Source organism: Odocoileus virginianus, chromosome 21, assembly GCF_023699985.2.
Source record: "Odocoileus virginianus isolate 20LAN1187 ecotype Illinois chromosome 21, Ovbor_1.2, whole genome shotgun sequence".
Taxonomy (NCBI): Eukaryota; Metazoa; Chordata; class Mammalia; order Artiodactyla; family Cervidae; genus Odocoileus; species Odocoileus virginianus.
The window spans coordinates 19851007-19873450 of record NC_069694.1 but is presented as its reverse complement, the minus strand read 5'-3'; the positions used below and the strand labels follow the sequence as shown (position 1 = coordinate 19873450).

At 38.8% G+C, this 22444-nt stretch overlaps 1 protein-coding gene across 1 annotated transcript in view; it reads left to right on the top strand.

Annotated features, from left to right (window-relative positions):
- The first annotated feature begins 2294 nt into the window (after positions 1-2294).
- The window catches only part of ANAPC4 (anaphase promoting complex subunit 4), a 34090-nt gene continuing 13940 nt past the window's right edge, over positions 2295-22444 (top strand). The window contains exons 1-16 of the mRNA XM_020897612.2: positions 2295-2594; positions 4722-4827; positions 6508-6640; positions 8188-8262; positions 8434-8460; positions 8555-8599; positions 9244-9328; positions 9938-10042; positions 12434-12517; positions 13637-13723; positions 14140-14204; positions 14955-14997; positions 15109-15185; positions 16613-16713; positions 16798-16849; positions 21052-21107. Of these exons, the coding sequence (XP_020753271.1) occupies positions 2466-2594; positions 4722-4827; positions 6508-6640; positions 8188-8262; positions 8434-8460; positions 8555-8599; positions 9244-9328; positions 9938-10042; positions 12434-12517; positions 13637-13723; positions 14140-14204; positions 14955-14997; positions 15109-15185; positions 16613-16713; positions 16798-16849; positions 21052-21107 (1270 nt within the window). The 5' untranslated portion in view covers positions 2295-2465. The remainder of the gene's footprint in view (positions 2595-4721; positions 4828-6507; positions 6641-8187; positions 8263-8433; positions 8461-8554; positions 8600-9243; positions 9329-9937; positions 10043-12433; positions 12518-13636; positions 13724-14139; positions 14205-14954; positions 14998-15108; positions 15186-16612; positions 16714-16797; positions 16850-21051; positions 21108-22444) is intronic.

The following is a 22444-nucleotide window of genomic DNA, read 5'->3' as shown; positions in this document are numbered from 1 at the left end:
AAACCAGGCAGCCAGCTCCATATTATCAATGGATCAGTTTATTGCCCGGTAACTCACAGGTTGGGATCAGGCGGACAATGATCTGGAAGCATTTGCAACTGCACTCCGCACTGCCAAAGGACCACTGCAACAGTTTTATATTAATTCACCTAGAGAAACAGGAAGTGCATTCTGAAGTCAAGATTTATGAATGGGCAATTAGTCTAGTCAAGGCTATGGCTTTTCCAGTGGTTAGGTATGGATGTGGGAGTTGGACTGTCAAGAAAGCTGAGCACCAAAGAATTGATGTTTTTGAACTGTGGTGTTGGAGAAGACTCTTGAGAGTCCCTTGGACTGCAAGGAGATCCAACCAGTCCATCCTAAAGGAGATCAGTCCTGGGTGTTCATTGGAAGGACTGATGCTGAAGCTGAAACTCCAGTACTTTGGCCACCTCATGTGAAGAGCTGACTCATTGGAAAAGACCCTGATGCTGGGAGGGATTGGGGGCAGGAGGAGAAGGGGACGACAGAGGATGAGATGGCTGGATGGCATCACGGACTCCATGGACATGGGTTTGAGTAAACTCCGGGAGTTGGTGATGATCAGGGAGGCCTGGCATGCTGCGATTCATGGGTTCGCAAAGAGTCGGACACGACTGAGCGACTGGACTGAACTGACTTAGTCTTGGGCTTCCCTAGTGGCTCAGAACTGTAAAGAATCTGCCTGCAATGCGGGATACCTGGGTTTGATCCCTGGGTTGGGAAGATCCCCTGGAGGTGGGTATGAAAGTCCGCTCACAGTATTCTTGCCTGGAGAATCCCATGGACAGAGGAGCCTGGCAGGCCACAGTCCATAGGTTGCAGAGTCAGATGTGACTGAAGCGACTTTAGCACAACTAGTCTTGTGGGTGCCAGGAATACGTCAGGGAAGGTCTTCATCATTGTTTGGGGACTAACAGAGCATAAAGGCCACCTGGTCCTAATAATTATTGAACAGTATTAACTGCAAAGCTCTTGATGACAGAGAAGTGATTTACCACACAGTACAGTCCTGGGTAGGGCAGTGGAAGGGCAGGAGGAACTGTACATGCTCAAGGTGGCATTGGTGTGCTAACAACCATACAACACTCCAGAACATTAAATAATACCCGAAAATGCATTTCATTAATAATAAAGGCAAGTCCATTCTCACCTTGGAATAGTGCCTCTGGACAAATTTGGGAACCATTCTTAATAGTTTGCAGAAAAAGCAAGGTAAAAGACTCATCTCTGAAAGGGAGCAGGGTAAACATCATGAGTTAGAAACTGCCTGGCACAAAATAGTGCCTGAAATATTTGTTGCTGAATGAGTTAGTCTACTTCTGTCACCTTTTCCCAGGGGCTAGATCCAAGTAGATGGCAGGAAGATAGGGCTTATTTAGAGTTGAAGATCTTCCCACATTTCTTCTTTGAGCAAGTCAAAAGAAGTGAAAGGTAGATGGCTTTCTACCATAGACTTTAAGATGGAGAATCACAGGATGATAGTCACATTCTTTTAACCAGGTCCATAACTTATGGGAACTTTTGAACAGGTTAACACATTTAGATGTGTAACAAGAGGCACCAGATGGATTCTGATTCACACATCCGGCCAGGCTGAGCCCATGTTCCCTGCACTTGTGGAGCCCAGATTCCTTCGTATAGTAGAAGTTCCAATAGCTATGAGACAAATCCGGACTGAGCCCACAGTCCTCATTTATTACAATGCGGCTACTGATATCAGTAGTTATGAAGCTTAAATGGGACAAAGAATCAAGGTATTTGCCTATGTCGGAGATTTTAAAGCAGAGCTCTCCTACGTAGGCTGCAAACTGGCAGCACTCTTGAGTGTTCCATAAATCCTGGGTCCCATTCCGTACTGCGTTGTGCTGTGCTTATTCGCTCAGTTGTTTCCGACTCTGGGTAAACCGTCGGGCTCCTCTGTCCATGGGGTTTCCCAGCAAGAATACTGGAGTAGGTCGCTATGCCTTCCTCCAGGGGATCTTCCCAACCAAGGGATCGAACCCAGGTCTCCCTCATTGCGGGCGGATTCTTTACAGCCTGAGCCACCAGGGAAGCGCTTTTAATCAGTCTGGCGTGCTGCCTGGGCACGGTGTTTAACGCAAAAGAAACAAATAAAAAGCCTCTCTACTGAGCACGCAGGACTGAGGACCACCGGTTCGAAGACTGTCAAAGTGACTCTGGCTGATCGAAACCTCGCCTCCGTGCTCTCGCGAGGAAGTTCGGGTACCGGAAGTGCCCGGAAAGCGCGCGGCGGCAAAGCGGGAGGCGGAGGCGGAGGCGGAGGCGGAGGCCGTCCGGGCCGCGTTGGCTGCGGTCGCTGGTACCGCCGCCGTTGGGGCTCTGCCGGAAGGGCCCGGGACGGGAGCGGCGCCGGGCCCTGGCAGAGCGGCCGCGGGGGGCCCCAGCCAGCCTGCGACTAGGGAAGTCGTTGCAGGGCTGTCCCCATGTTGCGTTTCCCGACCTGTTTCCCATCCTTCCGGGTGGTGGGGGAGAAGCAGCTGCCGCAGGAGATCATCTTCCTGGTCTGGTCACCCAAGCGGGATCTCATTGCTTTGGCCAACACCGCGGGCGAGGTGAGTGAGCCGGCGCGCGGCCACGAGGACACCGCGCCCGGGCCGCCCGTCCACCCTGCCCCTCTCTGCAGTCCCGCTGCATAGTCTAAGTGAATATAAGGGACCATACACATTTCGTACACCCATTTCCCGCATTCTGTGGCCGAAACAAGTTTTCACACAGCTTTACACAACCACACGGTCCTGCATCCCGGAGACTCTCATAGTTATTTGTTAAATGGGCTTTTTAAAGGCTCAGGTATCACTCATGAGTTGACAAGGGTAGTGGGTCCACAGATTCCGCCCTTCCTTTACTTACAGTTCAGGCAGAAGAAAGGTGAGTTGTCAGACTCGAGCTGTGAACATACATGTCTGTAGCTGTCACAGAGGATGTTTAAGAATCTATTCTGTTACCCGACATTCACAGTGTTGGTTGGTAAGCCATCTCCCATTAAAAATACCTTTAAATTGAAACAAGAGAGTGATGCTTCAGCTGATGGAATGTGCCTGATTCACTGATTCCTGATGGAATGTGCCTGAGTGTTGTCAGTATTTCTGGTTCTCATTACACTTCGTCTTTCTGCTGAAAGTTTTTAATTACTTGGCAGACATTTTGTAAGGAAACCTTCACCTCTGTGTCTTTACTCCTTTGGCCTTTTGGCAGGTGTCCTGATAGTTACTTGGCCAGGTGGGAGTTGTCTTCAGCCAGGCTTGGAAACTAGTTGGAAAAGGGAACTTAGCAGCCAGGGACACGTAGGAGCCTGGAAAGCTCAGTTGACTGTCATGGCTTTGTCGCCAGGGTATTGATGTCTGCTTTCTCAAAGCCCTCTGTGAAATCTAGTCTCCCTCCGTATCCAGAGTGTTCTGGAATTCTGTCATGGCTCTTGAGAGGATTGCAGTTCCTTCAGTCACAACTGTAGGAGGGAAGGGAAAAAATAGGAGCATCAGTGTGACCAGATGAGTAGGTGTAATTATGGGCACTTGTTGCTTCCATTTTCTTCGTGAAGAAGAAAGGGCACTGTTTAGGAGCGAGGACGGAGAAGAAAATATTGGAATTTTGAGGAGGGAAGAGAAGTTTGAAGAAGCCGACAAGGCAAGTGGACTAGTGAATCTAATAGGATTGTTCTTCAGTATTAAAAGGCACGTGAGGTTAGTGGTTCTATAGTGAAACTAGTGAGCATGGTTGTGTGTCTCTTCTGTTCAGCTGTATGCAGGCGTGGTTGGGTTTAACCAGAGTTGTGACAAAGGGTGAAAGCAAGAGATGCAAGGGAGTCGAAGTTATGTACAAGAGGAGTGATTGTAATGATGGACTTTGGATTCTAACCTGATTAAGTAGGGAAGTGAGGTCATGTGTGGGGTGAGGGACAGAATCGGTGGTAGACTCACTGGATTGTATGTCTTGGTGAGGTTGAAGAATTGAAGTTGGGTATTAGTAGGGATGAGCAGGAAAGGTACAGACAGTGATGGAAAGTGGGAAGTTTGCAGCTGAAGGTTATGGCAGCATTTGTAGTTGTCAGTAATGACAGTGTAACAGACATGACCTGAGGTGAGGTAGAAGCTGTGATCATTGAAGAAGAGGTAGTTGAGAACCAACAAACCAGGACTTTGTTGCTCTTGAAATCACCAGAGATGATGATGCGTAGTGTTGGAAGGTATGAATTAGCCAGTGCCTGCGTGTGTGCTAAGTTGCTTCAGTTGTGTCAAACTCTCTGTGACCGGATGGACTGTAGCCTGCCAGGCTCCTCTGTCTATGGGATTCTCCAGGCAAGAATACTGGTGTGGGTTGCCATTTCCTTCTCCAGGGAATCTTCCCGACCCAGGGATTGTACCTGAGTCTTCTGCTTGGTAGGTAGATAGATTCTTTACCGTTGAGCTGCCTGGGAAGCTATATTCCTTTCTAAAACATAAGTCTCTTGTTGACATAAAAGTTAGGAAAATGTGTAGAGTACAGGGTTAAATTAGACCTTGTTTCACCCATTTCTTTGAAAATACCTTTAGTTCATCCAGACACTCTTGTCTTTGAATTTCTTCTGATGGCTAAATATACTTCGTACAATTTTTAAGAAATTTTATAGTGGGGATTTAGATTTATTTTATTTTTGGAAATGGATGTTTTTATTGTCTGCCATTATATCTGTTTTGTCTTAGGTTTTACTTCATCGACTTGCAAGTTTTCATCGAGTTTGGAGTTTTCCACCAAATGAAAATACAGGAAAGGAAGTGACATGTCTGGCTTGGAGACCAGATGGCAAACGTAATGATATTATTGTAAAAATATGTTTTTGTTTTTCAGAGAGAGTATTCTATAAAAAGAACTTATTTACAGAAAGAATTTATTTTTCTTACAATGTACTAGAATTCTAAATACTGATTTGGAAACTTTGTTTTTTCAGATGCCTCATAGTGTTTTCATGGAACTCAGATTAATTCTGCCATCTTGTTTCATGGCAGAGATATCTCTAAAATGAAATCTGACTTCTTAGCAAAGATAAGTCTAACAGGAAGTTTTTTGGGAATATACAGGGACTTTGGTTTTGTTCTTTTGCTGTCTTGTTCTGCGCTGTTTGCCCAGAGCTTCATTTGCCGCTCACTGGTCAGTTCAGAGCCATCATGGCCCTTTTCTCCCCACGATGTGTTTTAGCGTTAAATGTGTGGTTTGCGAATATTCTCTCTGCACAAGTGTTTGCCTCACCTGAAGGACTGTCACTTTTGACCCCCTTCCTCCAGTTTCCGCGTGATCTTACTCCTGTTGGTGGCCTGAAGGTCATAGCTTACCTTGCCGCAGCTCAGGGGCCTGAGCTCTCCTGTTCAATGTGTTGTTATAGTGATGCTCATTTGAGCTGCTGTCCATGTCTGGTCAGCACAGGAAAATGCTGCAAGTCACCTGTATCATTGGTGCCTAAAAAAAACAAATTGTTTTTATAAAATGATATGTATTTCTCCTTGTTGCCTCCTCTTTTCCCTAGATAAATATAAGTATGTAAAAACGCCCTGAAAGACTGTCACTCTACAGATAACAGCTATTTTCATCTATATAAATTTTGTTCAGTTCTTGTTTCTTCTACTGAAAAAAAAAATATGTGTGTAAAATTAGAGAACTTTTGTAAGTAGTATTTTGAGATCTTGCTCTCTTCATCCAGAAACATCAGGATCTCAAAAATCATGAAAGTCAGTGTGTGTGAAAATGTATTTAAGTAGGTGATATTTTTATCATTAAAAAATGTTTCCTGTCTTTGGACAGTAAAATAGGGCTTAGCTTGGTAATGATTATTCCAAGATTGCTTTAAATTGTTTTAAAGAAGAGGAGACTTGGATTGCCTCTCATCTCGCAGAGTTGTATGTATTCGTTACAGTGAAACACACAGCCTTCTGTCTAGACGTTCTTCAATTTTATATGTTAGGAAGATGTTAAAGACTTTTGTAGAGAAACAATACTAGATCATTCAGCCACAGTGAAAGAAGAAGACCCATTAGTATTTGATATCCCTGTTCAATAAGGGCTAGAAATTAAAAAGAGGAATAAAAAACCTTCCCAAGAACCAAGCAGATGGAATCATTTTTAAACTTTCAGGTGGGGACCAGTATGTCTTGGTGATACAATATTATTGTTTTTATGTTGATGTCTGTTCTGTGTTTTCTGCTTGGCATCAAGGTTCCAGTGTAGAGGCTCTGATATATAAGACGTTAAGGACAGTACACAAGACAGTAGTAGATTGCTCACAAAACTTTGAGCATTTGAAAATAAGTGTAGATAACAGCACAACTGTGTGCAAAGATACCTTTCAGTTTTTTACTTATTTAAAGGAAGGATTTAAGGGTTAAATTATTTCTATGATTATGAATATTTAAAATAGTAAAATTGGGCAAGAAATGAAATACCCATTTTTCTCTTAATATTACACTGACTTATTCTGATTATTTCTTCTTGTTTTAGTTTTGGCCTTTGCTCTTGCTGACACCAAGAAAATAGTCTTGTGTGATGTAGAAAAACCTGAAAGCTTGCACTCTTTTTCTGTGGAGGCCCCAGTTTCTTGTATGCATTGGATGGAAGTGACTGTTGAGAGCAGGTACAGTGATAAAGAAAAACCCCGCTGGTCCCAGTAGGATGTTCATGAAATTTTCGTTTTTTAAAAGTGGAAACTTAGGCGTATCTGAGGATTGAGTATGTGTATTTGCTTTTAACCTTTTGTCTTAAGCTTATCAAGATGAAATTTTTTTAAATGTTTCTTAAATTTCTTTCCCTTCTGGAAAAAAAATCTGTTTTATTATTGGAGCAGTAATGCCTGAATGGCCAAGATTTTTCTTTTTGTTTATTTTTAAAAGTTTATATCAATGACTTATACTTTCAAGTAATATTAGTTAAGATTGCTGTTTAGCAAATTAAGGTTCTGTTTTTCTTTTCACCATATATTTCATTCTGGAGCTTTGTTTCTCTGTCTGAGTAAATACTCTTTGAATATGAAAAGTACTGAATTGAGCATTTTGTTTTGATACTGAATGAGTTCTTTCTGTTTTTGTGGTCCCTATAGTTTCCTTATTTTGTGAAAATAATTTTGCCTTAGTCTGTGAAATCAAGTACTCTGCCATGTTTGCAGTAAAGATAGCCTAAAGGGTCAGTAGGCTTAGTGAATACTGAACATAAAAGTTTTGTTGTTTTTTTTTTTTTTTTGAGGAAATAAGATCATTTTCTTCCTGTTAGCTTTTCTGTTCTAATTAAGTTTTAAGTTAACTATCAAATGAATTTGTAAATCTGATTATTAATTCACAAATATCCTCAGGAGGGGCTTGTAAAATATTAGATAATAAGCTCTAACCTGGGGTTTGAAATTCACTGTAGATAAAACAAGGATTAATCTGTCATCAGATAATAGAGGTTGCAAGTGGTCATGTGAATTTATAGAGGAGCAGAGTATACCATGTGATTTCTGTCCCAGTCCAGTTACCTGCTAAGTGTATTCCTAACACACTTTCTGTTAAAGAGTTCAGAAATGTTATATGGAGATTCCAGGGTCTTTCAGGACACCACTTTTTCACCTTATTCATTTCCAACTGTATTTGGAGGTAGGATTGAAAAAAATGGGAGGATAAATAAAACTGTTTCAAAATACATGGTGTCATCTGATACACACCTACTGGATTCTTGCATCTCCAAATGTGTGTAAGTCATAGAACCCATCATTCCATTATGTAATAACTGCAGTGTTCTTTAAAATTACTCTTGGTACTCCTGTGTTCAGTGTTGGTTTTTAGAGGAGAGTTAAGGAATCATAAATTCTCAGTCCATATCTGGTACTGATACTGAATACATATGAATGCATTTCATATACTGAGAAAATTGTTTATAAATATTTGTTCCTCTTAACATAGGCTGATTTTTTTTCTTTCTGAAATAAAGTTCAAGGTAAATGAAGAATTTCCAACTTTTTTATTTCTTGTTTGTGATTGTTAAATGCCATACACAGGTTTACCACTGTAAAAGTCACTATGTTTATTTAGTAATGTGTCATATGTAAAATTGGGCCTTTAAAAAATTAATATTTTTTAACGGAAAGAGAAGTAGAATCTTTGTTTTTGTAATACTTATTTTTGTTTTGTCTAATTTTCCCCTTTGTAGTGTTCTAACATCCTTTTATAATTCTGAGGATGAATCAAATCTTCTCTTACCTAAACTTCCTACATTGCCGAAAAAGTACGTATCAGAGTTTAATCTCATTAGAATTAATCTTGCAAGTTTCTTCCTTGAAATTTTAAGAAAAAGTTTCTTTCTTTTACTTTTAACACTGACAATTTTCTCATGTGTTTTATAAAAATGCATTTCTATTGAGAGTTTTTTTACCCTAATCTGTTTTTTTTTTTCTAGTTATAGCAACACCTCAAAAATATTTAGGTAAGGTATGCCTTTTTTGTTTTCAAGTAAGATAAATCTTTTATTATTTGAAGCATATAGTTGAAAGATAACCCAACTTATTTTTATATTTTAGCGAAGAAAATTCTGATGAAATCATTAAGCTTTTGGGAGATGTCAGGTAAATCTTGCAGATATCTTAAATAGCAAGTTATATTTTCTTAAATTTGATACTTGAGGCAGTTTTTAGACCAGAGTTCCAAAGATATTTTCTTTGTCATTTTATTTCATTGCTGACAAATACCTCTGAACAATAAACAGACAGTATCTATTATTTGCTCATTTTTATTGTATGATATTTGTGTCAAGTTTAATATTATGGTATACTTTCATTTTAAAAAAGTAAAGGAGGATAGAAGTGCTTGAGTTTCTGAAATTTAAATTGAAACCTTCAGGTTCTTTAAGCCCGTTTAATACGTTTAGCATCAGGGCCATGATAAAACTGATGGTACTTCATATTAACTGGAACAGAGATGATCTTGTTATTGAGGGCATATAAATAACAATTGTCATTAAAATAATATATTCTTATTTTACTGTAAACTGAGGTTTTTTTAGGCTGAATAAAATTTATGTGCTTCTTTTGGGGGGAAAAAAAGGAATAAGCCTAATGTGAATGAAAGTTGGTGAATTTGTTTATAGGTTCAGTCTCCCTGCTAGGGAGCTTGAGCGTGCAGATTATATGAGGGCAGCAGCAACTTGTATCTTGGTGTAAGAGCTCGGTTCTCTCTGTTGTCCTCAACTTGTTGCATTATTTTTAATTAGGCTTAATATTCTTGTCCTTGGAGGAAGCTCTGGTTTTATTGAGCTTTATGCTTATGGAATGTTCAAAATTGCTCGAGTCACTGGGGTAAGTTTTTCTTTAAGATTCTCTATTTTTGCCTTAGATTGTAACAACTGACTGATTTATGGAAAAGAATAAAACATTACTTTTTTCCTCAGTTTCATTTCTTGGAATTACTTGTCCTTAAATGTTAAGAGGATAATTTTCTTACTAAGATAAAATAATGATATGATGTCTGTGAAGATCAGAGGTTCTTGGTGGAATTAGTCAAAAATTTTTTTCTTAACAAAAAATTAGTAGGGCACTCTTGATTATGATTTAATGTCTTTCTAGCCTTGCGTGTTAGAGCTCCCATTTGTGATTGGAATGCGATGAAAGTCATTAGGAGCGATCTTAGGCTCGGTCTTGGTCTTCTCCATATCTTTTTCTTACTCTTACAGTTCCCTAAAAGGGTGGAAAATGTTGCAGGCTCTGTGGGCTGTGTTAGTTATTTCTCCAGCACTGGGGCGCTTTGTTGGGATCTGTGTCTCTGTCCTTGCAACCAAGTGAACACGTGCCTTTGCGTATGTGGCAGGAGTTACTGCTTTTCAGAGCTCTGAATTTGGCTTCCTGTGTTGTAAGCAGACGCAGGGTAGCAACAGCACTAAGTATGATGGTGATCTGACTGCTTTACAGATTGTTGGTGCTTGTCTGGCGTTATGTCTGTCAAGTGATTTGAAATCATTGTCAGTGGTCACAGAAGTTTCTGCCAGTGGTGCTTCAGAAGTTTCATATTTTCAGGTGAGTATTTGAACCTAGCAGAGAGTAAGTATATATTTTTAAAGGTTTGATTTTTATTATCCATATCACTGGATTCTAATGGTCATTAAAACAAAGCAAAAAATTGACTTGGAGCTTCTAAATCTTAGAGTGTTACTCTTGGTTATCTTATTATTCCAATTGCTCACATAATTTTCATCAAAACAGTGTTTTGATGGTCTATTAATGACCAATATTAACTTGTTGCTATACCAGTTCATGTTTGTAACACGTGTTTTCTTGGGATTATGACCCTATAAAAGCCAGTAGTTATTAATTATTTAATATGTGCCCAGTACTGAGTAATGCGGTATAATTTTATGTGAATCCTCACAGTAACCTAATAGGTAGGCACTATTATTGTCCCCATTTTGTAGTTGGGTAAATGGCACGCAGAGGAACTGCAACTTGCTTGGTAAGGACTGGAAAGTGATGCTGGGCAGTCCGGCTCCAGAGCCAGCGCTCTTAACTAACACATTGCGTCCTGTGTGAGATGCCTGCTTAATGCTGGGGAAAACCTTTTCATTGTATGCTGTTTGTATCATAGCCTGTGGAAACTGGGCTCCTACAGAGTATTTAGATTGTAGCTTTGCCTTTAAGAAAATCTTCCCTAAAATTTCATCTCAAGTAACCCAGCCACTTAGTCTAAGTATGTGTGAACTCTCATACAAAAGTAGGACAAAAAGATGCAGGATGTGACGCAAATGAGCCCTTATAGTTTCATTGTATTCACAACAGCAGAGAGCTCTTGACTTCCTGCTATTTGCTGGAACAGTTTTTCATGTTTGCTCTTCATCTTAAGGTTCTGTGAAAATACAATTTCCTGAATTGTGTTTGGTGCTATAGTGAAATCACTCTTTATGTGGAATTTGTAACAGATGTTTTAAATAACAACTTTATTATGATAATTCATGTACCTCTATAATAGATAGTTAACTTGTTTCTATCAGTAGCTATAATTCCTTAAAAATTTTTTAGATATTTGTGATCATTTTAAAAGTCCCTCATAATAGTGGTATAAATTAGATTATTACATTTATTCAAACTAAGTAGAGAGGACTGCTAACCTAGAGGGGATAATCTGTACATAGTTAGACACTACAGATGAGAGAATCCTAAAATTATATTCTGTTATTTTCCAATTTGTTATACTGAAAAGGAGCAAAATTCTGAGGTAGTCTTTCTTTTTTTTTTTCCATTTATTTTTATTAGTTGGAGGCTAATTACTTTACAATATTGTAGTGGCTTTTGTCATACATTGACATGAGTCAGCCATGGATTAACATGTATTCCCCATACCGATCCCCCCTCCCACCTCCTTCTCCACCCGATTCCTCTGGGTCTTCCCAGTGCACCAGGCCCGAGCACTTGTCTCATGCAACCCACCTGGGCTGGTGATCTGTTTCACCCTAGATAATATACATGTTTCGATGCTGTTCTCTCTCAACATCCCACCCTCGCCTTCTTCCACAGAGTCCAAAAGTCTGTTCTATACATCTGTGTCTCTTTTTCTGTTTTGCATATAGGGTTATCGTTACCGTCTTTCTATTTTTTTTTTTCATTTATTTTTATTAGTTGGAGGCTAATTACTTTACATCATTGCAGTGGTTTTTGTCATACATTGAAATGAATTAGCCATGGATTTACATGTATTCCCCATCCTGGTCCCCCCTCCCACCTCCCTCTCCACCTGATCCCTCTGAGTCTTCCCAGTGCACCAGGCCCGAGCACTTGTCTCATGCACCCAACCTGGGCTGGTGATCTGTTCATTACCGTCTTTCTAAATTCCATATATATGCGTTAGTATACTGTATTGGTCTTTATCTTTCTGGCTTACTTCACTCTGTATAATGGGCTCCAGTTTCATCCATCTCATTAGAACTGATTCAAACGAATTCTTTTTAATGGCTGAGTAATATTCCATGGTGTATATGTACCACAGCTTCCTTATCCATTTGTCTGCTGATGGGCATCTAGGTTGCTTCCATGTCCTGGCTATTATAAACAGTGCTGCAATGAACATTGGGGTACATGTGTCTCTTTGAGATCTGGTTTCCTCAGTGTGTATGCCCAGGAGTGGGATTGCTGGGTCATATGGCAGTTCTATTTCCAATTTTTTAAGAAATCTCCACACTGTTCTCCATAGCGGCTGTACTAGTTTGCATTCCCACCAACAGTGTAAGAGGGTTCCCTTTTCTCCACACCCTCTCCAGCATTTATTGCTTGTAGACTTTTGGATAGCAGCCATCCTGACTGGTGTATGAGATAGTATGGTATGAGATAGTCTTTCTGATACATAGTTACACCTTGACTTTTCTTTAAAAGTAGTAAATATATCTGTTTGTGACTCACTTTAGTATTTTGATTTGACAGCTTGAAACCAATCTATTGTACTCTTTCTTACCTGAAGTAACTCGAATGGCCAGAAAGTTTACTCACATTTCGGCTCTTTTACAGGTATTTATTTATAGCTTGTTTTGTGTGACTGTTCACTATAAGTTTCTAATGTTCTGTAAATAAAAAATTGAAAATCTTACTTTTTAAAGACAGCTATACATGGCAGAGGTGTCTAGTCTGATAGATAAGCTTATAATGTCCACTGAAACAAGGAAAAGAAATTTAACTGAAAATCTCTTCCAACGCATCTCTATATCTGCAAAAGAAGAGAAAAATGTAGTTTAAGTCTTTTTAAACATTCTTATAAATAAAATATTTTGGAATTTTAAAAGTTTCTTTGCAAATCAAGTATTATGGGAAATAGTCATTCTAACAGCTTTTGAATATAATAAATGTACCCCAGATTAGCCGGTGATTGGTGTTTTAGTTAGTTGACTGTTTGGGCCAGGCCCAGCTAGAAGGTTCTGTTGCTCTGGGCTAGGTTCAGCTATTCAGGCTGGTCTTGGTCATACAGCAGTGGTCAGCTGGCTGGTCCAAGTATCTCTTAGCCATGCTGGCTGTCTGAACTTCACACTCCCCATTTCCCAACAGGCTAGATCAGGCTTGTTGGGTAAGTCGTATTGACAGCGGGAATGTCAGGAGTGTAAGTGGAAGCTTGCAAAGCCTTCTGGAGGCTTGGACTCATTGACACTTGGGCTGCTTTGTCACTCTGAGACACACGGCCAGCCCAAATCCACAGACTCGAGAAACTGACTATCCATCTGGATAGAGGAGCTACAGAGACCTGTGACCTTCGTTCTTCAGTCTGCCACAGTCACTAATGTACCTCATGTCAAAGATTTCTGGAGACCGGTATCTTTTTAAAAGGATACTGTTTGAAGATTGAATAGTTGACCAGTCAGTATTTTGACAGTTAATGTACATGGAACACATCGTATATGTAAAAAGTTGAAAAATATCTATTTTACCAGATAAAAACTTAATTTGAGAATGTTTGATAGTTAAATGATTATCAAGTGTCAGCCATGGTCTCTTCTTTCTCAGGCTTAACTGAGTTAAAAGTGGTTTACAGTAAATCCTGGATTTCTTTGAGACAATTGACAGAAGCATGTGTTATCTAGTTAGCATATTGACTTAAGTATTTTTTGCTATTTTAATATTTTTTCTTTTTGCTAATAGTATATAAATTTGTCACTGACATGTATGTGTGAAGCCTGGGAAGAAATACTGATGCAGATGGATTCTCGTCTTACCAAGTTTGTGCAGGTAATGTAACTGGAGTTTCCCATGGAAGGTGTTAAAGAGAGTATGATGTCCTTACTCAGTTCATGAGGGACATGAGAAAAATCGGTCTGATTTGTTCAAGGCTCAGATCATTATTTCTTTGAGATGGCTTGACCTAGCCTCAAACTCTTGTCTCAGAGAGAGATATGCCAGTCCTTCCCATTGGAAAAACTTAGGTGGGGCAGGATTGTGAAGTGGAGCTGATAGGATGTGGGGATCAAGGACAGGTGTTGGAAGAGCTAACTGACTGTTTTCTCATAACTGCTGTTCAGATAATCAGTTTAAATATGGATTTGAAAGAAGGTTAAAGGTAAGAAAGGGAGTCATGTTCCTGTAATTTTGAATAAATAATGCTTATATAAAAAACACCTATCATGAGTTTATCCATCTTTCTCTAGGAAAAGAACACAACCACATCAGTGCAAGATGAATTCATGGACTTGTTGTTGTGGGGGAAAGCAAGGTAATAAACTTACATTAGATGCTCTTGCTTTACCTTCTCTTTTTAAGGTAATTTATTTCAAAAGCAATTCATGTTCACTGTAAAAAAAAAAAATAGAAAATTCTGATGCACAAAAAACAAAGAACAGTATGTATCTTTCTAGGCTTTTTTATTCACGTATTTGTTTTCTATGTAAATGTAATCATTTTATGTGTATGTATCATGTGTACATATATCTGTACTTTTAAAATGTATAACAATAAAAAATTTTATGTAGCTAAATCACTCTTTTCCTTTATTATATTTGCCTCAGCATTATTCTTAAAAAGATCTTTCCCATATTAAGCAGTCAAAGATCTTTATTTTCATCCAGAGATTTTTTTTGTGGTTTATGATTTTATTCCATTTACATGTTCCAGATATGATTTATTTGGTTGTATGCTATGAAAGACACAGCAACTTATTTTTTTCTAAGTGTCTCGATAATTGCCCAGTGTAACTTATTGAGTAGCATGTCTTCTCCTTATCGATGTGAAATACCATTTTAGTGTATAGCACATTTTCATGTCTATTTCAGTCTGTTTGTGGCCTTTAATGTTTCCTGTTTTTGTCTGTTTTTCTGAGTACAACAAAGTCTTAAATTTTTGGGGCTATTTCTTTTTATTTGTTTAAAATCTTTTGTTTAAATTTGTACTTTGAAATTAAATGTTTTAAGTGATGCACTCAGATTTTAAATAGAGAAGACTAAAAATACTTTCTTTTTCATTCTAGTGCTGAACTTCAGACCCTCTTAATGAATCAGTTAACAGTAAAGGTGTGGTTGTCTTTGTACTTTAATGGCTATGAACATAGTCTTATTTTTTTTTAGAATGGCATATAGTATCTTACTAGTATGCTAAATGTTATATTTTTTTCTCTTAATCAGGGCTTAAAGAAGCTTGGCCAGTCTATAGAGTCATCATATTCCAGTATACAAAAATTGGTTATAAGTCACTTACAAAGGTATAAAGATGACGTAGAATCTTTTGGTGTTGCATCTGCACATACTTAGCATTGGTTTTCTTTCTCCAGCCTTCTTCTGATTTTCTGGCATTCTCTATTTGAGCTTCTTCTAGCTGAAATTTTTGCCTTAGTATTTGAGGGGAATCTTGGAGTGCCCAAGATTTAAAGAATCGATGATAGTGACTTTGCTCTGTGAAATAAATTTCCAACATCTTTTCACCACCCTAGGCCCTATCTGGGCTTTTTTCTCACCCAGACAGCCATGAGTTATGTCTTGAATAGGGCATATACCCTTTTTTGAGTGGTGAAATTAAGTATGTTTGTGTATCATTTTATATGTTATGTAAAAGCATGTTGCACATTTTTGCATTTAAGTCCTTGGCAAGGTGTTGGTTGTGATTATCCTCATTTTACATAAGAAGAAACTGAAGTTCAGAAAGGGCATATGGCTGCCCCAAAGTTATTACGTGTCAGAGCCAAGACTGTTCCAGATCCTTAAGTCTCATGCCGTTTCTAAACACCACTGCCTCAGTGATGCAGCTTGCAGGCTGATGCACAGTGTTTGACTTAGATTTTGATAGATTTCTTTGTGCTGAGACCCCTGGCCCTTACCTCCCTCTCTGAGCTCTGTGGGGCTGTCTGGCCTGGTCTCCTCCAGTCCACACTGTGTCCCTCAGATGTGCTCTCCACAGTGGATCTGATCATGTTACTCTTAGTAAAAGCTTCCAGTGCCTTCCCACATCTTAGGACCCATGTCTTTGGTGGCCTTCTCAAACTTGACACTTTTTTCTCCTAGCCAGGGCTCTTGTGCGTCTCTTCTGCTTTTTGAAACACTCCCACTCTATTCTTCACTTGCCTTTTCCAGCTCTCAGCTCAGATGTTCAGAGAATCCTTCTCTAATTCCCAGACTAGTTCCGGTTCTTCTGTTCTCCTGTACCTGCCGTGTTTTCCTCTAAGGCCTTTATGTAGTTGAAATGGTATACTGTCTGATTATGTGGTTATGACCATCTCTCCCATTAGACTATCAGTGTTAAAAGGACCCTTTCGTTTTGTTTACCATGAAGTCCCCATAGTGCCTGACCTGAAGTTGGAGTTTAATAAATATTTGCTCAGTGTTAAATACATAGCTGTTAGGTGAACAAGATGACCATATGACTATCTTAACAGTGCCAGGACCAACTGTGGAACATAATTTGATCTTATAAAGTTTAATCATGTGGCCAGTTCATCTCACCAGTCATGACAACCAAATGATTCTGCTACGGTTTTTTGAAATAACTTTAAGAGCTGATAGTCTCTCATAGAAAGAAAATTAAAGTTACTTTCAGTTTTTATTCTTGAAAACTTAAAAATATTCAAGCAAGATAGCAGGCGCCTGCCACCCTGATGATGGTGGTACTAATTGATTTCTGCTCTGTGTTTGATAGCGGCTCAGAGTCTCTATTATACCATTTGAGTGAACTGAAAGGAATGGCTTCGTGGAAGCAAAAATATGAACCTCTTGGACTAGATGCTGCAGGCATTGAAGGTGGTAATTTAATTTCTCAATAGAATGCTTTAAACTCACTTTACTTATTGGACAAATGATATTTACTTATTTACTTCTTTCCAGATGCTATTACTGCAGTAGGTTCTTTCATACTCAAGGCAAATGAACTTCTTCAGTAAGTATTGGGGATACTTGAATATTGAAATCATTGACTTGAGAATATTTCACTTTTTGTAATTGAGAATCTAGCAAATTGTTGTGATTTTCTTAAAATGAAATTTTAAGTTCTTATGAAAATTACATGTTTATAGGATTAAAACAAACCAATAGCACCGTGATTTCAAAAATTCACATGGTATTTTCCTATCTCACCTCAGGTCCTCTCTTCAGAGGGAATCCTTTAAACTCTTGTAACTGTTTCTGGTTTTAGTTCTGTAGGTTACTTCCATATTTCTAAATCGTATGACTGTACTGCATTTCTTTTATTTATCAGTTTCTAGAAATTATTCCTCTCTTTGTTTCTGTTTGTTTTTCTTCGACTCTTATTTGCTTTCTTTTTCCCTTGCACTGTCTCTCTTTACCACATTTTTAGGTTTTCTCCCTGTCTGAAGGGTAGTATCACATCCCTGGATTTCCCCTCTGTCCCTGGTGCCTCCTCTGATAGCCTCCCATCTCACAACACCCCCGCCCTCCACCACCCCCGAATCAGTCTGTCCGTTGGTTCCAGCTCTTGTGCCAGCTACCACCCAGGCATTTTATTCATTGCTTTCATGGGTTGGAGCCTTACTTTCAGGATCTCCTCTGTTTCTTGGTTCATTTAATCACTTCGTGGAAAATGTCCTCCAATAACTTAGAAAACAGATGTGTAAGGGTACGCTTTCTGTGTCCTTTTGTGTCTTTTCTCCTTCCGCACTTAATTGACGGTTTGACTGGATGTAGATTATGAAGGGAGATTTATTTTCTCTGAGAGCTTTGAAAGCGCTGCTCTGTTGTGTTCTGGCCTGTTTGTTGCTGTTGGAAGGTCTGGTGCTTCTGATTCTCATTCCTTTGTATGCTGTTTTTTTTTTTTTTCTTCTCTTGAAAACTTTATTCTCCGTCCTTGATACATTGAAATTTCACAGTAGTATTTTAAATGTGGGTCTTTCCATTCATTGTACTGATAATAAGAAAATGCTATTTTTAACCTGCATTCTGTTATATTATTATTTTGATAATTTCCTCTTCTCCCCCACTTTTTAAAACTAGATTTTTGTTCTAGAAATCTAGTCAGTCATATTAGACTTCGTGGATTGACCCTGTATATCTTTTATTTCTACTCACATTTTTTTTTTAGTAGCTTTGTCTTTACTGTTTCTTGTGAAATTTTCTTGACTTGATTATCCAGCACTGTCATTCATCATACACATTTATTGTGCATTTTTAACTATGTTTTAAACATTATTATAGATGCTGAGAGTATAGTAGTGAACAAAACTGATAAAAATCTTACCTTCATAGATACTGTGTTCTAACATGATGAAACAGATATTAAAGAAATGAATAATTAAAATCTATAGCAGGTCAGATAGCTTCCCTGGTGGCTTAGAGGTTAAAGCGTCTGCCTGCAATGCGGGAGACCTGGGTTCGATCCCTGGGTCTGAAAATCCCCTGGAGAAGGAAACGGCAACCCACTCCAGTATTCTTGCCTGGAGAATCCCATGGATGGAGGAGCCTGGTGGGCTACAGTCCACGGGATTGCAAAGAGTCAGACACAACTGAGCGACTTCACTCACTCGCTCATATCAGGTCAGATAGTGGTGCGTAGTGGTGGGGAAAACCGTGTGGGGAAGGAGGACCTAGGGTATGCGGGGGTAGAGGTGCAATTTTTTGGTCAGTGAGGGCCTTAAGGGAGGGGGGAGTGAGCCTTGCTGATATTTGGGGGCAAAGGGGGACAGCAAGCATGAAGGCCTTGAGTTTGGAGCACGCCTGGCGTACTGGAGGGGGACCTTTAGGAGCCACTAAGTGTTGTTAGTGAACTTAACGACAGTGTGAGCGACAAGATGAGTTGAAAGAGGTCATGGAGGGTGGGTCAGATTGTGTAGAGCCTGTAGGCCGTTGTAAGGACTTTGGCTTTTACGCTGGACATAATAAAGAATAACATAAGCTCTTAAGGAATTACAGGCTGTGGGGGAACAGGATATGACTTAGGATCTTTTTGATCCCTCTTGTTATTTACTTAGTGTTGAGAACAGATTATATGAGGGCAAGGACAGAAGCCAAGAGAGAATTGGTGGTCAGAATCTGAAATGGTCAGAACTTTAGTATATTTTGAAAGTAGAAATAAGTGGGTAAGAGACAGTGAAAGATGGGAGAACTAGTAGGGTAAGTCTTGGTGGTATGACTATTGGGATGCTGCAAGAAGTCACTGGAAAGATAGCTGGTGGTTGTTGTTGAGTAGGATGCTTGAAATTGAGTTTTAGAAGGCTCAGGTTGGTAAAGGGGGTCTAGGTTGTGAACTTTGGAATAAGAACCCAGGTGGAATGGAGAATGAGGTCATTGACCTGAGCCATGCTGTTGCATGTTTTATTATGGCAGTCCTGTCTTTTAATTACTAAGTGTTTTCTTTTTTGTTTACTCATTTTTCAAAGCAGTGCTCTTGCTCTGTAGATATGACATTTCATGGCTCTCTGAGGACATTAATTAGATTTTCTAAAAGTTTGCTGCTTCCCGAGTCATCTCCTGTTTATATGTCACCTTGCCGTTTGTTTTGGTCTCCTGTTGCCAGCTTTCTTCAGAAACCTGATGCCCGACTGTTTCCTCATACTTACTCCCGAGGCAGTTTAAAGTTGCTTGGCATCGCTGGGTGCGGGGTGGGCCGAAGCCAGACGAGTGCCAGAGCCTGTGGGCCTGTGCTGTGTCCCTCTGTTTCCGTTTGTCCCTGCTTATCCAGCCCCAGATGGCATCCCAATGTCTTCTGTTGAACTTGATGTTTATAAGGGCTGAGTGTCCCCGGGGTTCTGCTGGGTGGATGACTGCTTGCCACCCTCTCTCTGAAGTGCCTCGCGTGTGGCCACTGCCGGTGAGCGTCACCAGTCACCAGTCTTCTGTCTGCTTTTGACATTTCTGAAACTTAATAAAACCTTTTTTTCTATCATCCTCTTTGTGTATGAGTTTATAACACATCCATCCCTCCCCACTGTTGTTTTAATGGAGTTTAGTATATAGATGTGTGTGCTCAAAGAACAGAGCAGGAGGGAAATGACATTCCTTTTCCTGAATGTTGAATAATTTTGTGGTTCTGCATATTTGCAGAGTAAACATAAAATACTAAGTTTTCTGTGATCATGTTTCAATATGAATGAAAGGTTGTTGATTTAACTTCTTGCTCCTTGGAGATAAGTGAAATATAGCCTTATTTTGGATTATAATGGAGAAACTGAAACAGTGAGAATTTTAACATTAGCCTATAACAGATCAGTGGTTGCCTGGGATTGGGGTGAACTGAGAAAGACAGGAATCTTTTTTTTTCCCCCCCATTTTTGCTGCAAGAGAGTTTTGATCATGGTGCTTGGTAACGCAAGAGATGTCACAGTTTTTTATGTCACATGTTGTTGTATACAGAAAGGTTAATGATACTGACCTACGTCTCCAGTAGTATTATGAGACTTCATGCTTAGAAGGGACTTTGAGATTTAGGGGTAAAAAGGGCACATATTATTTGCCTAGAGTAATTATCTTACAGATGTGAGCTTAAAGAGCTTTTAAAAAAGTGATATCCATTTCTATATTCAGAAACAGTGTCATCATAGTGTAGATGACTTCCACTTATAACACTTAATCTTCAGGGTACATTTGTGTAAAGCCCAAGGAAATTTGATTTTTGAGATCTGTTACTGTAAGGATAAAAATATCAACTTCCATAAGTAATGTCTTATTGATATCAGAGGTAATGGTAGTGACATAGTATAAATTTATAATAATGATTTTCTGTTATGGTTGATATTTTTTCTTCTTACTGATCAGTGATTTTTTTAAAAAACTGAGAATAGTGCTGAAAACTGTTTTTGGTGTTTTTTTTTTTTAATTTCTTTTGGTTCCAAAGTTAGAAAAGGATTTCATACTTTATTGAATGCTCAGAGAGTCTATTACAGTTTGTGGCAAGGCTGTTATAACCAGTTAGAATCTGAGTTATTTGCTTTATTTTTGAAAAGAATCAGGATTTGCTCTTTTGAAATTTTATTTTTAGCTATGTGATTTGTTAAATCTGTTCTAAAGCTTTAACTGTCATCCAGATAGGCTATACTAGAACAGTAAGGATTATTATATTCCATAGTAATTGAACAATGATGTATGAACCTCATGTAATAATTTCATTTCTGATTTATTTTTATCTTTTAGAGTTATAGATAGCAGTATGAAAAACTTCAAAGCATTTTTTCGGTGGCTGTATGTGGGTAAGTTAATTGAATGAAGCATTCTTGTATTTTTAACACTTTTGAAGAAAAAATGTGGGAATATCAATTTGGAATATTCACTTACACTAGTAAAATTTTAAATACGTGTCAGTATTGAGAGAATAATTTCAATGACCCCACTTCTACACTTCACTCAGTTTCAGCAGTTTTCAACACATGGCCAATCTTATTTCTTCTTTATACCCTCCCATCCCCACCCCCACAGATACAACTTCTAACATTGATTGTCTCTATCACTTACTGATAATTGACCTTTTTTTACTCTTTAATGTCTCCTTACAGACATGGGGTCTGAACTGAATTGAACTGAACTAATGTCTCCTTAGGTTCAAATGCCATTCTTTAATCTCTACTTTGTATTAGGCACTGTTAGGGTTAGGTTTGGAGTGGAAAGGGGGAGAGAAAATAAGACAAAGCCTCTGTCTTGAATAGTTTAACTCCTGTTTTATACTTTGATCCTGTCTCTAGATCTGTGCCATTCATTATGGTAGCCACTAGGCAGTTATGGCTGTTTAAATTAGTGGAAATTACGTAGAATTGCATGTGCAGTTCCTTAGTCATGCTCGCCGCGTTTGGAGCGCTCAGGAGCTGCTTGTAGTTAGTGGCTGCCACGTTGGACAGCACAGAACTAGAAATTTGACATTATCACTTCTCCTGGGCAGTGACGCCCTAGCTAAATAGATCGCAGACCACTAGTCCTTCCTTGTGTCGCCACATCTCTTTGCAGTTGTATGTAATTAACAAATAGTTACTGGCATGATACTAAATGTTTTAATGCTCACCCTACAGGGTGTGCATACTTAATGTATGTAGTCCATTTGTACTGCTATTTTTGTGACCTCTCTTAATGTCTTTGAAATAATTTAGCATCCGTTTCCTTCCAACACATGGAAAATTTAGTTGTAAATAGAATTTATTCCATAGTTCTTAAAATTCTAGAGTAAAATAGAAAGTAAATTACCTGTAATATGCTAATATCCTTTTAAACAAATGCGCAAATCTTTTTTTAATTAATTTTTTCCAAATCTTTAATTCTCATGTTTTTAAAACATGACTTTTCATATTTGTAAGCCTAATATAATTGCTTTTAATAAAAAAATGAATGCAATCAGTGAATGTTGACATTTAAAATTCTTAGATTTTTCTCAAAACCATACCAACACTAGCCAGAATGGGGAGCCAGAGTGTTTATCAGGCCAGCCTGTTTAATATCAGAGTTAATGAGAATAAATTGCAATGTTAAAATTAAATGAAACCCTAGAAGTGACTTTCTATTAGAGAAATAGTAGCTTGGTTTTACTTACAATTACTGGAGT